General features: G+C 43.8%; 1 protein-coding gene across 6 annotated transcripts in view; it reads left to right on the forward strand.

Annotated features, from left to right (window-relative positions):
* LOC120301243 (testican-1-like) overlaps positions 1-14,381 on the forward strand; it is a 400,730-nt gene that overhangs the window by 380,889 nt on the left and 5,460 nt on the right. The window contains exon 8 of one of the 6 annotated variants that reach the window (XM_039328201.1): positions 3,268-5,265. The exons of 3 other annotated variants lie outside the window; for them this stretch is intronic. In XM_039328201.1, coding sequence (XP_039184135.1) covers positions 3,268-3,374 — 107 coding nt within the window. In that variant the 3' untranslated portion in view covers positions 3,375-5,265. Of the gene's footprint in view, positions 1-2,411; positions 2,462-3,267; positions 5,266-6,839; positions 7,292-14,381 lie in introns of those variants that run through there. 2 more of the 6 variants (XM_039328202.1, XM_039328203.1) reach the window with 2 other exon arrangements.

Consider the following 14,381-nt stretch of genomic DNA (forward strand, 5'->3'; position numbering starts at 1 on the left):
ATAGTAGTAAAGTTGGAAGGGACCTTGGAGGTCATCTAGTCCAACCCCCTGCTCGGGCAGGAAACCCTACACCATTTCGGACAAATGGCTGTCCAGTCTCTTCTTAAAAACTTCCAGTGTTGGAGCATTTACTGCTTCTGGAGGCAAGCTGTTCCACTGATTAATTGTTCTCACTGTCAGGAAGTTTCTCCTTAGTTCTAGGTTGCTTCTCTCCTTGATGAGTTTCCACCCGTTGCTTCTTGTCCTGCCTTCAGGTGCTTTGGAAAATAGCTTAATTCCCTCTTCTTTATGGCAGCCCCTGAGATATTGGAATACTGCTATCATGTCCCCCCTTGTCCTTCTCTTCGTTAAACTAGACATACCCAATTCTAGCAACCGTTCCTTATATGTTTTAGCCTCCAGTCCCCTAATCATCTTTGTTGCTCTTCTCTGTACTCTTTCTAGAGTCTCAACATCTTTTTTACATCGTGGTGACCAAAACTGGATGCAGTATTCCAAGTGTGGCCTTACCAAGGCATTGAAGAGTGGTATTAATACTTCACGTGATCTTGATTCTATCCCTCTGTTAATGCAGCCTAGCACTGTGTTGGCCTTTTTGGCAGCTGCAGCACACTGCTGGCTCATATTTAGGTGATTGTCTACTAGGACTCCGAGGTCCCTCTCACAGTTACTACTATTGAGCATGGTGCCACCTATGCTGTACTTGTGCATTTGGTTTTTCTTGCCTAAATGTAGAACCTTGCTTTTTTCACCATTGAATTTCATTTTGTTAGTTAGTGCCCAGTGTTCAAGTCTGTCCAGATCCTTCTGTATCTGAAGCCTGTCTTCTGGAGTGTTGGCTATTCCTGCCAGCTTGGTGTCATCTGCAAATTTGATGAGTTCCCCATCTATCCCTTCATCCAAATCGTTGATGAAGATGTTGAAGAGTACTGGGCCCAGAACAGAGCCCTGGGGCACCCCACTACACACTTCCCTCCATATAGATGCAGTTCCATTGAGGACCACTCGCTGAGTACGGCCGGTCAGCCAGCTACGGATCCATCTGGTGGTGGTTCTGTCTACCCCACATTTTTCTATCTTGTCAAGTAGTAGGTTGTGATCTACTTTATCAAATGCCTTACTGAAGTCCAAGTAAATTATGTCCACAGCATTCCTCTGATCCACTAATTTTGTCACTTGGTCAAAGAATGCAATAAGATTTGTCTGGCATGATCTATTTTTGACAAACCCATGTTGGCTTTTAGTAATGACTTTGTTTGCCTCTAGGTGTTCGTTGATTCGTTGTTTGATTATCTTTTCCAGGATCTTCCCAGGTATTGAGGTCAGGCTGATAGGTCTGTAATTTCCTGGATCCATTTTTTTTCCTTTTTTGAGGATGGGAACTACATCAGCTCTTTTCCAGTCCTCTGGTAGTTCCCCTGTGTTCCAGGATCTTTGAAAAATATAGTTCAGTGGCTCCGATATCACATCTGCCAGTTCCTTGAGAACTCTGGGGTGTAATCCGTCTGGTCCTGGCGATTTGAACTCATCTAGGCTGGACAGGTGCTCACTAACGATTTTCTTGCCTATCTTAACTTGTGTTTCTGTTTTGTTTTAGAAATAAAATAAAATGTCTCTGGTTTTCTCTTTATATTTACTTTAAGAATTTTCTGTATTAGAATATGAATCCTGCTCCAATTAAGTATCAGATTTCTCAGTTAATTTTATTACTCTCATATTCTAGCATATTCTATTCTCTTTATATTTACTTTAAGAATTTTGTGTATTAAAATATGATTCCTTCTCCAATTATCAGATTTCTCAGTGAATTTTATTATTCTCATATTCTGGCAGGCCAATCCTATAAATATTTGACAAAAAGTGAGACCCACTGAGCCCACTATTATTTCCCAGAAAATAATAGGGTTGCCATTTATGAATTGACAATATAATGAATATTTGGTCTACAAAAGTTGTTAATCATATGGTTCTTTTTGTTGGAATTAGGGAAAGAGGAATTAAAGAAAGATTGTTAACCAAGGCAGCATTCCAGACTCAACAATAAATATAGACTGACTCTTGGAGCTGACTTATTAGATATTAATGCAAGTTCATGTTAAGGGCAGTGCAGAACAAGCACTTGACAATACTTTGTACATTATCTTGTTAATGTGAAACTGAGAAGTGGGCAACAGAGAACAAAAAAATGCAACTGCTTATTTCTGGATTCTTTAATGAAACATTTGAAGACTTTTGATCAAGAGCCCCATCTTGGATTTCTCGTTAGCATGTCAGATAGATTTTATCTGCCGTTAGCATGTCAGATAGAAGTTATCTACACCTAACCTCTGAATTGCTAGACAGAGATCAAAACAAAATGCTCCTGGATGGGCTAATTCAGCCCTAATTGCTATCTCCATTCCTATCTCTAGATTTCTGCCTGCAGTGAGGACAATTAACTAGTGAAACAGTTTGTCTTCAGAAATCATGGGTGCTCCATCACTGGAGATTTTTAAGAGACTAGACAGTCCTTGTCTGAAATGGTATAGGTTCTCCTGCTTGAGCAGGGGGCCGGACTTGAAGACCATGGTCCCTTCCAGGTCTATTCTATTCTAATTGGAATGTACCATTCACAAAGCTTATCAGAGTATTCACAGATATGCATGTGTGTACATATACACACTTCTTAAGAAGCACTTTAGGTAATAAGATCACATATATTTCATAAATGAACCATTACTGATAAAGAATGCATATCAAGTGATGTACATGCTTAGTCTCTGATAATATATTATTTCTATAACCTTTAATGTGCCCTTATCAGAAGTAATACCATATTAATATATTCCAGTGACATTTTAACTCAAACAACAGAATAAATTGTAATAACTGTGAGGCTGATAAACTAAATTTGACAGCATGTATGTATTCAGCAGGCCAATCTTTTTGTTTTGGCTGGATCTCTGATTCAGCTAATGCTGCTGAAGAGAGTCCTTTGTGGTTTGATTGCTACATGACCACAGTAGAGTATTACAAGAACATTTCTTGGTCTTTGAATGTTTGAGGCAATGATTGTTTTGAAATGGAATCTCCAGTCCTTATGTTACTGTACCGTAAAATGAGTAAATGTTTATAATTGATTTGCTATCTGTATGACTGCTACTTATCTTCCTTTTTCAAAGAGGATGTCAATTTTTCTTCTTATTACAATCAAGGACAGCAGCACTTTTTCTCATTCTTCCCTATTTTTGACAGAGAAATCTTAAACAAATTTCTTCTCCTGATTAGAAAGAAGCAAAAATAGGTCAGCAACAAGCAGGATGAGCATCAATGCTATACTTCACCTCCTACTGGTTATTCTTCTCTTCCGTAATTACAAGGATCAGTCTTACTAGTTGTTACATAATTCTTGCTTTCCAAACTTTACCATTCTATTATTGTAATTCAAGTTATGCAAAATTTCCTGTTCCAGACTTTTTGTTCAATAACGAGGAATATAAATAAAAGTAGTTGCAGAGAATAATGTCAAAGTAGGTATTTATGCATTACCCACTCCTCTACAGCTGCATACCAATGTCTTAACAAGCAGGTATGGTATATTAACTTAGTGGTGCATTGGTTTTAGACATGATATAAGGTTTTCTTCAGAATATAACACTACAGGACCAGTGATTCGGTATCCCCTCTGCATATCTATTAGGTATATTTTATTGCTATCTGGTGGTGCTGTGCTAATAATAGAAAAAAACTTACTAAACCTATCTTAATAAGTGTGTCAAATGCACATTTCTTCTGTAATGTGACATTATTATTATGGTTTGTCACATAATCAACCACTTTAGACTGGATTTGGCATTTTTATCCACCCATTGAGTCTTTCTCAAAGACCTGTGGTAGGCTGATGTTCTTGTTTGATGGGGTTAAAGGGATGATGATGATGATGATGATGATGATGATTTGGCTTGGTACAATCGCTTGCCACATAATGAACAGCATTTAATAAAGGTGCTGTCATTTCACCCCACAAAAAAATCAAAGCTATTCCCTCAACGTCTTTACATAATTATTGTTTTACTTAAATGGCTATATAATGACAATGATTGATGAAAGACCAGTCAGTGTACTGCTCCTGGTACTGTTTGTCATGAGAGAATCATCTTTTGGTGCCTCTGTTCTTAAGCTTCATAAAAATATTCTTCTTTATTCACAACAATGGACCCAACTGTCTATTTGGTAATGATGCCAAACAAATGTTGAATGATAAATGCCCATTTGTAATCAGCACTGAAACATTTTATCCTTTCAGCCAGAAAACTCTTGTTTTCTAAAATCAGTCCAACACATTAAGTATTTCAGCAACGAGAGGGAGAAAATCCCAAAGACTGAAGCAAGAAACTGTTATTATTTTAGAGTTGGGCAATACTTGCCCAAGACAATCAGTCTCAGATTGCCTGATTATCAATTCCCAAGCCAGTGCCATAGAATCTTTGTACATAATTATGGCAGTACAGCAAAAATTGTTTCAAGTACTCATATGAGAATAAGTGTTTTAGAGCTGCTTTAATGTAGAGGCCCGTAAGCCCTTCATTCTCAAAGCCCTTTTCAGTAATATAGCCCTAATCAACAATAACTGGGTCCCTAAGCATTTACTGTTCAGCAAAAAAAACAGAATTTTGTTCAAGTGTACATGAATTGTTCAAGTGTATATGAATTACTGGAAAGATAGAGGCAGTGCAAAATAAACATTAAGCTAATGTTTATTAGCGTCTACTTAAATAGTCATAATAACCAGTGGTGGGATTCAAATATGTGTGGATGCCACTTCCGGAAGTCCGTTCTGGGCCTGGGCAACAAAAAATTAGCTACCGGTTCTGCCAAAGTGGTGCAAACTGGCTGAATCCCACCACTGATAATAACATGCACACACCAAAATAACTTCAATTAATAGTAATAGATGTTTGTCTTGTAGGATCATAAAATAAATGCTAAAGTGAAATAAAGTAATACACTGCACAATTGCAGTCTGTTGTTCTTTCATTACCTGTTTTATTGATTTTTTAAAAACCAAAGATTATCAGAAATTTTTATTGTAAATATTAGTAAGTTATAATCTAGAAACCTAGATTATACAGTAGGTTTCTTGAGCCAGACCCTCTTTCTCAGCCCTATAAAGAAGGCAATTACAAACCACTTTTGAAAATGTTACCAAAGAAACAATATTGACTTCCTCAGGCAGTTTCCAGGAATCAGAAGTGATTCAAAGGAATTTTTTAAAAGTATTATATTCAACATGTATCACCACTATATATTATATTCATGCAAAGTGCTAAGTTTTGAAATAGAATGCCCTTGAAAGACATTCACTAGTTCTATAAAGTTTATTTTATTTTATTTTATTTAACTTTCATACTTATTAACCATCCGTCTTCCCTCAGAGAGTTATTTTTAATACCATAAACAATGACTATTAAAGATACAAAAGCTAATATTCTCAAAGAAAGACTCCTTGACAAGTGTTGAATGGTTAAATGTTGGAGTATTCAACAATCTGCCTTTATGCACTTTGATCACCACTGTGACAAGAATAATGTGACTGAATCCATCTTTCTGACTTTGGTTTCTCGGTAGCAGTATTCTATAATTCCACATACTGTATTATTCTCTTTCTTTATATTTAACTTTGGTTTTAGTTTCATGGATACATGAAATAATTCAATCATAGCAATCTGAATATGAGCACTCCAGCATAATAATGCTTATTCATCTGTGTTATTATACTACCACCACCTGTTCTTCCTTCTTCCAAATTTTGTATCTGTGAAAACAACAACAAAATAAAAGTCTAAAGAGGGAGCTTTTCAGCAAAAGCCTACATTTGCTTCTGTAGAGAATAATGGTTGATTTTGGAAATACATGAAAAATGCATGACCCTCTGATGCTGTTTATTACAATTCCCACCATTCTTGGCTATTTGTCATAATGAATGGGGTGGATGGGGTTTCACGTAGAAAGCATCTAGAGAGTAATGGGATTTCCATCTCATTCAGAGTCATTCCTTTTGAATCAGTGCTTCATTTCTCCAAATTGAAGAAACAGCTCTTCTAGATTTATTAAGGAAATATTATTTGGAGCATGAGCACATACAAGTAATCCCTGACTTCCAACCGTTTGTTTAGTGATTGTTCAAAGTTGCAAAGGCACTGAAAAAAGTGATTTGTGACCATTTTTTACACTTACAACCATTACAGCATCCCCCATGGTCAGAAGATTGGCAACTGACTCGCATTTATGATGGTTGCAGTGTGATCATCTTTTGCAACCTTCTGACAAGAAAAGTCAATGGGGAGGCCAGATTACCTAACAATTGTGTTGCTATTATGATGCTATTATCTTGGACTATGGGTGGGGTTTCATATCCCCAGGAAGAGCTGGTACACAACATGCAGGTTCTCCTGGACTTGCAGCTACTGCTTGATGAGAAGGTGTAGCCATGGCCTTTGTGTAAAATTCTCTTGTACAGCAATTGTATACTTCCTGGACTGGGAGGCTTGCTCATGGCCATCTTTTGATCACTTCCCATTTGGATTACTACATGGGGCTGCCCTTGAAAACTATTTAAAAATTACAACTGATCTAGAGTGCAGTAGTGTGCAATGTTAGGTAATACCCATATTGTACTCCTGTTGCGTGAGTTGCACTAGCTCCAGGGGCAATTTAAAATGCTGGTTGTTATCTTTAAAGCCTTACATGGCATGGGACTGGGTTTTCTGCAAGACCACTTCCCCCTGGGATATCTATCTATTCCCCAGAGGACATCTGCCATCTTGTGGGTCCTTGGAAATGTGCGTTTTCTATTGCAGCCCCTGCCCTATGGACACCCTTCCTCTGAGATCTGACAGACCCCAATCCTTCTATCCTTCCAGAGCAACTTAAAACTTGGCTGCTCCTCCAGGGTGAGGTCAGTGTGAGATGAGAATGTGGGTTGCATCAAGGAAGGGTGATTGTGGCATCAGATTTTCTCTTTTTAGTTTTATCAGTGTTGAATTTTATATTTTATTGGTTGTAAGCCACCCATAATTGTTTTAAGATAGGTGACTATACAAATGTTTTAAATAATTAAATAAATAAGTTTTTAGGAGTTGCTGACAGGTGCTATATGAGCACCTTTCCCCTTCCAATCTGTATCACAATACAATACATCTGTCTTTAACATAATTTGGGCATTGCTGTTTTAGAAACAGCAGGAAACATAATTAAAACAAAGGTGGTTATACAGAAGCATGTAATGTATCATACAGAATGTAGAGAGATGCTAGAAATTTAGTATATATTTTGTGTCAAATTGGGTTTAAAATATTTTAGTGATACTTAACCTTGGAGGGAATGCCAATCATATAAGAATTCATAAAAACTGAATTCCTCAACCGTCTCTACAAACCTCATTGGCATGTGCATTAACCTTGTGAATTTCCTCAGGTCTACTTGTTCTTATCATTATATTGAATTTTGATGGCATCCATTCATATGCACTCTTAGGGCAGCAAAATATTCTATACTGTGAAAAATGTAAGCCTCCCATTAAGTGTTGGAAAGAGAGAGGCGGGGATATGTTTTGGTGCCAGTATAATAAATAAACCAAGTAATAGTCAGTTTATTTGTACACCACATTTCCCCCTCATATAGCTTGTGTTTAAGATGGTTCATGCAATTTAAGTATAAGCAATATGAATCTAGCAATCTACATTAGTTTCAGTATTATATAAAGCATATCAACATTCAAGTAACAGTACGACCAGTAAATGATTAGTTAATTTCAGTTAACAAATATTCAGCAACATAGTATTAACTGGATCAGTAATACAAATCATTATGAAATGGAAAGCATATTCAATTAACAGTATTGAATCCAGGGTCCATGTCCATACTCCCTTGCAAAGAACTGCAAAGACTTTCAGAGCACTCACTTTCAGACAATAGAAAAGGGGTGTTGTCTTACCTGAACGCCTTTTCTCAGCATGATGATGGAGAATCCATGGATGGGTTGTCTTAATCTATCTGCTCCAATTGGACTAAGTCTGAAATTGGTAACGCCCCCTCTGTGCCAAGTGCACCCCAGTTTTAGACTAAGGCGATACCCAGACTTTAGTCCGACGCGTCTGAACAAATGGGAACCAGGCCAACTGACCTAATGGGAGGGAGTGGATTCTCCATCATCATGCTGAGAAAAGGCGTTCAGGTAAGACAACGCTCCTTTCTCCAGCATGATTGGATGGAGAACCCACGGATGGGACATACCAAAGCCCTGTGTCCCTAGGGTGGGGAATTAGATTGGGCCTGGGTCCCATCCAATGTTAATGCGTGTTCTAGTACCTTGCGGCCAAATGAAGCCGTAGAAGATGCGTATACATCCATCTTGTAGTGACGGACAAAGGAGGAGGGCGATGCCCATGTTGCTGCCCTACAAACTTCCTCTATGGATGCCTGGGTAGACCAGGCTGCTGTAGTGGCTGCGCCCCTGGTGGAATGGGCCGTGATATGGCTGGGAGCTTGAAGTGACTGAGTCTGGTATGCCAGAGAAATACAAGCTCTAATCCACCTGCCTATAGTGGGTGAGGAAACCTTTTGTCCTAACGACGAAGGGTGAAATGACACAAACAGAGCCTCAGTCTTGCGGAAGGATGAGGTCCTCTGTATATAGCAATATAAGGCCCTGCGAACATCCAATCTGTTCCACTGAGCCTCTGTGTCATTAGATGGGTTCGAACAGAAGTCCGGCAAAACTATGTCCTGGGACCTATGATACAAGGAGTTGACCCTGGGCACGAAAGAGGGATTTAACCTGAGAGTAACCCTGTCCTTATGGAAAATACACAGGTCCTTTCTTACTGACAGGGCAGCCAGCTCAGAGATCCTTCTGCATGAAGTTATAGCAACCAGAAAGGCCACCTTCATTGATAATTGTTTGAGCAAACAAGTGTCAATAGGTTCAAAGGGTGGTGAGACAAGAGCCTGTAGAACCTGATGAAGGTCCCAGGAGGGATATCTATGTACCATTGGTGGTCTGGCATTGTTAGCTCCCTTTAGGAAGGAGCGTATCATAGGGTGCTGTGTTAAGGATTCCTTGCCACAGGAAATAACCGTGGCAAGTGCTGCTACCTGCCTACGGATGGTGCTTGTGGAAAGCCCTTTGTCCAGACCATCCATCAGGAACTCCAAGATAACTGGCACTGCAGCCTGTAAGGGTTCAATTTTGTGAGCTAAACACCAATTACAGAAGCTTTCCCACGTGGCATCGTATATTCTATTCGTCGAGGGTCGCCTGGATTGCTGGATCATGGCTATGACCCTTGACGAATATGCGTCTAGGCCTAAGGCCTGCCTCTCAAGTGCCAGACGGTTAACTGGAGCCATTGAGGGTCCGGATGATGTAACTCCCCCTGAATGAGGGAGATCCGATTGGCTGGAATCCTCCATGGAGGGGATGCGGAGAGCTCCATCAGGTCGGCGAACCAAGATCGTCTCGGCCAATGCGGGGCGACCAGGAGGACCTCTGCTTGTTCGCGAAGGATCTTCCTGATCGTGGCAGGTAGAAGGGGCAGGGGAGGAAAGGCATAGAGCAGTTCCCTGGGCCAGGGACTGCGGAGTGCATCTGTTCCTTCCGCTGATGGAGACGGGAACCTGGAAAGGAATCTGGGAAGCTGTGAGTTGACTGGGGAGGCAAACAGATCTAGGGTTGGGGAACCAAACCTGTCCATGATCTCTCTGAAGATCTTCGGATCCAGCTGCCATTCAGAATGGTCCACGGTGGCTCTGCTCAGTGAGTCCGCCTGCTGGTTGGCCACTCCGGATATGTGCTCCGCCCTGATGGAGGCAAGATTCATTTCCGCCCAAGACCCCAGCAATCTGGCCTCCTGCATGAGAGGCTTGGACCTTGTTCCCCCCTGTCTGTTGATATGGGCCTTGGCTGTGATGTTGTCGGTTAAGACCAGGATGTGCTGGCCCTGTACTAAGCTGCTGAATCTCTTTAGGGCCATGTGTATGGCTCTTAGTTCCAGCCAGTTTATATTGTTCTTTAGATCCTGCCTGGACCACTGACCTTGGGCCCAGTGTGTGTGGAGGTGTGCCCCCCACCCAAATAGGCTTGCGTCTGTGGTGATGGTGATCCTGTCTGGTTCTTTGAATTCTGCTCCCCGTGACAGTGCCGGAGAGTCCCACCAACGAAGGGAGTTCAACACCGACTGTGGAACTCGGACCTTCTGGTGGGATGTGCTGGTATGAAGTCTCTGAAATGGAAGGAGAAGCCACTTTAATTCTCTGGCATGGAGACGTGCCCATGGCACAATTTGCACGCAGGACACCATCTTCCCTAGTAGCTGTGAAAGGGATGCCAATGTGACTACTCTGTCCCTTCGGATCCGACGTACAAGAGTCTGGATAGAGTTCCGTCGGTCCTGAGATTGTCTGTGTCTATAACTGCGCCCAAATGGAGGAGCCGAGTTGTTGGTACAGTATGACTTTTCTGGAAATTAACAGAAAAACCGTGCTCCTGCAAAACTTTGATGGCTAGGGCGAGGTCTGCTTCGGCACTTTGCCATGATGATGACTGAATTAGAATGTCATCTAAATAGCATTGAACTCTGATGGGAATTTGTCTAAGGTGGGCTGCAATCACTGCCAGTACCCTTGTAAATACTCTCGGTGCAGATGAGAGGCCAAATGGAAGGGCTCTATACTGGTAGTGGCGTCGGGCATAACTGAATCTGAGGAATTTGCGGTGTCCAGGAAAAATGGGAATGTGCAAATATGCCTCAGTCAGGTCTATGGAGGTAAGAAAGTCACCTTGCCTGACGCTAGCCAGGATTGATTGAAGTGATTGCATCTTAAATTTTTTATACTTCAAGTAGAAGTTTAGACCTTTTAAGTCCAAGATCGCCCTCCAGCCCCCTGAAGTCTTGGAAATGACGAAGAGGTTTGAGTAAAACCCTCGTCCTTCTTGTTCTTGTGGAACTGGTTCAATTGCTTGTATCTGCAATAAGTGGGCTATTGCCTCTGACATAAGTTCAGCTCTGGCCCTGTTCGTTGAAATAGGACAAGAGCGGAATCTGTCAGGTGGATGGGAACAAAATTCTAGTCTCAGACCTTGGGAGACGGTGTCTAACACCCATGCATCCGTAGTAGTGGCCGCCCAAATGCTGGAATAGAGGGCCAGCCGGCCTCCTATGGGAGGTGAGGCTGCAGGTTCACTTGCCTCGCTTGAAGGAGCGGCTCCCTGCGCCTCGAAAGGACCGCTTGGTCTGGAACTGTGATCTGCCTCTGTATGCTGAATGATCCTGTTGTCGTTCCTGTCTCTGAAAGGAGGGGCGAGAAGCCTGGGCCCAGTCCCAGGATGGCGCTGGCCGAAAGGGCTGCCTTCTGTAGTTACTCTGCGACAAGTTCCCCCAGCATCTATCTCCCCTCCTTGATGTATTAACCAAGGTCTTGCGTTTATCCTTACCTTCGGTTAGGTATGGCTCTAGCGCCTTACCAAAGAGATGTCCACCTGTGTAAGGTTTAGAAGCCAGACGCCACTTGGCCTTGGTGTCTGCTCGCCAGTTTCTGAGCCAGAGGAGCCTTCGTGCTGAAATGTCTGCCACGATGGTCCGGGCAGTGTATCTGGCCGTGTGTAAGGAGGCATCGGCTAGATACTGGGACGTGGCCACCAACTTACCCGATTCTGGTGGGCTCTGAGCTGGTCCGGAGGGATCATGTCCTGGAGCTCCCGTAACCACAGGACCGAAGCCCTGGCAAAGAAGGCCATGGAGGTTGCCGCCCTCGTTGCCCAGGCTGATGCCTGGTGGGATCTGCGTAGGGCGGACTCGATCTTCTTGTCCTCTGCCCTTAGTGCCTCATTTATGTCCCCAGGGATGTTGGACTTGGGAAACAATGAGTTCAAGGGCTCATCAATCTCAGGAATCTCCAAAAGGGAGGTCAGGGAAGGAGCAACATTGAATAATGTTCTCTCTACTGCACCAGGGCTCAAGGGGGATCCTAGGTTCTCCCATTGTTTCTGGACTATATTTAGAAAAAGGGGAGGGCAGGAAATATGATTCTGTGAGACAGAGGGCTCAGTGTATATGGCATGGGGACCCTGGGATCTTGGTGGGGTCTCCTGTTCTTGGGCGAGGTTTGCAGTAGTGTAGGCCTTGAGTAGCAGGGAATTGAAGAAGGAATGGTCAAAGAGACCGACAGGAGGGGTGGGTTCGGATGGGGCGATGCCCTCGTCATCAGACAAAATCAGGCCAGGTTGTTCAGTTCCTGTAGATTCCAGATCCGATGCGGGATCATCCATCCAGTCCGGAGATTGTGAATGATGTGTGGTCTGGGGGGGTGGCTGTGGGGTGTTGGAGGCCATAAATTGAGCCACAGCCTGGGCTATCATGGACTGGAGGAAGTTTGGGTTCAGGGCCTGGTTCTCAGGAGGGCGAAGCCCTGCTGCAGTGGGGGTGAATATGGTCTGGGGCCCTGAGGTGTCCTGACTGGTTATACCCCTCCCTGAAGCCACTGTTAGGTTTGAATCTGACTCGGGAATTCCCCTGGGGGGAGACCAAGCCCCTGGGGCTGAGGCACTATGTGAAGAAAGGGGCTCAAAAATAGACCTTCCCATCGTGCCTGCCAGATCTGGGGAGACCGCTCTCAGTCTTTGGCACCCTTCCTCCCTCTGTGGTTCCCTGCTTGGCTGGGCTCGCTTGGTGGTGCTCTTTCCACTTGCCTCTGATTGGCGACTCCTCTTGGCCGGCTCGCTGCCTCTCTCTGCCATGATGAGTTGCTCTGGTCTCAACCTTGGCAAAACGCCCCCCCTCGGCGCTGTACTTCACCAAGGGAGTCTACAGAGATAATTCAGCCCAAGAGGGGGGAGGGCGGGGAATTGATGGGCACCCCAATCACTAGGGATCGATCAGGCCCTCCCCGGTCAAAACTGCTCTCTCGAAGAGCTGGCCACCGATGATCGAATACTGCCTTCAGGAGAAAGTTCCAGGCAGTCTGGGCCCCAGCCACACACAAAATGGCCATCAAGGGCTTTAGCCACGCACCAAAAGGGCCTCCGAGGGCTTCAGCCACACACAAAATGGCCACCGATGACTTCAGCCACAAACAAAATGGCCGCCGAGGGCTTCAGCCACAAACAAAATGGCCACCGAGGCTTCAGCCCCACTTAAAATGGCCGCCGAGGGCTTCAGCCACAAACAAAATGGCCGCCGAGGCTTCAGCCCCACACAAATGGCCGCCTGTGACTTCCGCCACTCACAAAATGGCCGCTGAGGGCCTCAACCACATAAAAAATGGCCGCCGGGGGCTTCAGCCACACCCAAAATGGCCACCGGAAGGCAATTCAAAATGGCGGCCGCCAATTTGGCGCCCTAAAAAACGGCCGTTGGAAGAAGGCCTTGAGGCCTAGGGTCTAAGCTGCGACGAGCCCTCGTTCGGGTGAATCGCCTGGGCTCCTAAAGCAGCTGGTGGCATGTGATTAGGCCAGCTGGAAAAAGCTGTCGTCCAAGGCCTGACAGGCCCTCCCGGCTCCGAAAATTGGGCCGCGCCCAAATTCTCACCTGCTGCTGTCTGCTGGGGCCGAGGGACCTGGGAAGGCTCCCTCCAGGCCTAACGAGGCTCGACGACGTTGCGGAGCCCTCAGTGTGATCGGCAGCTTACTCTTGCTTCTGGGAGGTGCCGGTCGTCGGAGTATGGTGTCGGAGGCCTCTGACGATCAGCTGGCAGTCGGAAGATCGTCAGATCAGCTCCTGATGAAAAACGACTTAAATCGAAGGTTTGATTTTGCTGTCCCTAAGTGAGGGAAAACAAACAAGGAAAAAGTTCCCCCCCCCAGAGGGAGAGGGTTGTGAGTCTGTCAGCCTGAATAGGCTTCAGACTGGGATAATTGATCTTTCTTCTAGATATAATCGATTCTGAATCAATAATAAAATAACAAATAATAATAGCCTGAGCTAAGTAATTAAATAGAATTAAACAGTCTTCTGCTCCAGGAGCGAAGACAAAACGCGTCTTAGAGCAAAGAGACTAAGTCTAAAACTGGTGTGCGCTTGGCACAGAGGGGGCGTTACCAATTTCAGACTTAGTCCAATTGGAGCAGATAGATTAAGACAACCCATCCGTGGGTTCTCCATCCAATCATGCTGGAGAACAGGTCTTCCTCTTTGCCCACGTGCTAAGCCATAAAGTAGGCTTGTTCTCAAGCCAGCTCATTTCCTGATGCCTGTGTAGGCGGTGAAGCATCAGGCAGAAAAAAAAAAATAGGAAAGGCCATTCCTAACACTAAGGATGGAGGAAGGTCAAAACAAAAAACAAAAACAGTTGACCCCTGATAGGAAACATTCTTCCTCCTAATAGTAGCTCTCTTATGAAGGTCC

The sequence above is a fragment of the Crotalus tigris genome, unplaced genomic scaffold (genome assembly GCF_016545835.1).
Source record: "Crotalus tigris isolate CLP2741 ecotype Arizona unplaced genomic scaffold, ASM1654583v1 scf7180000024373.493273, whole genome shotgun sequence".
Taxonomy (NCBI): domain Eukaryota; kingdom Metazoa; phylum Chordata; class Lepidosauria; order Squamata; family Viperidae; genus Crotalus; species Crotalus tigris.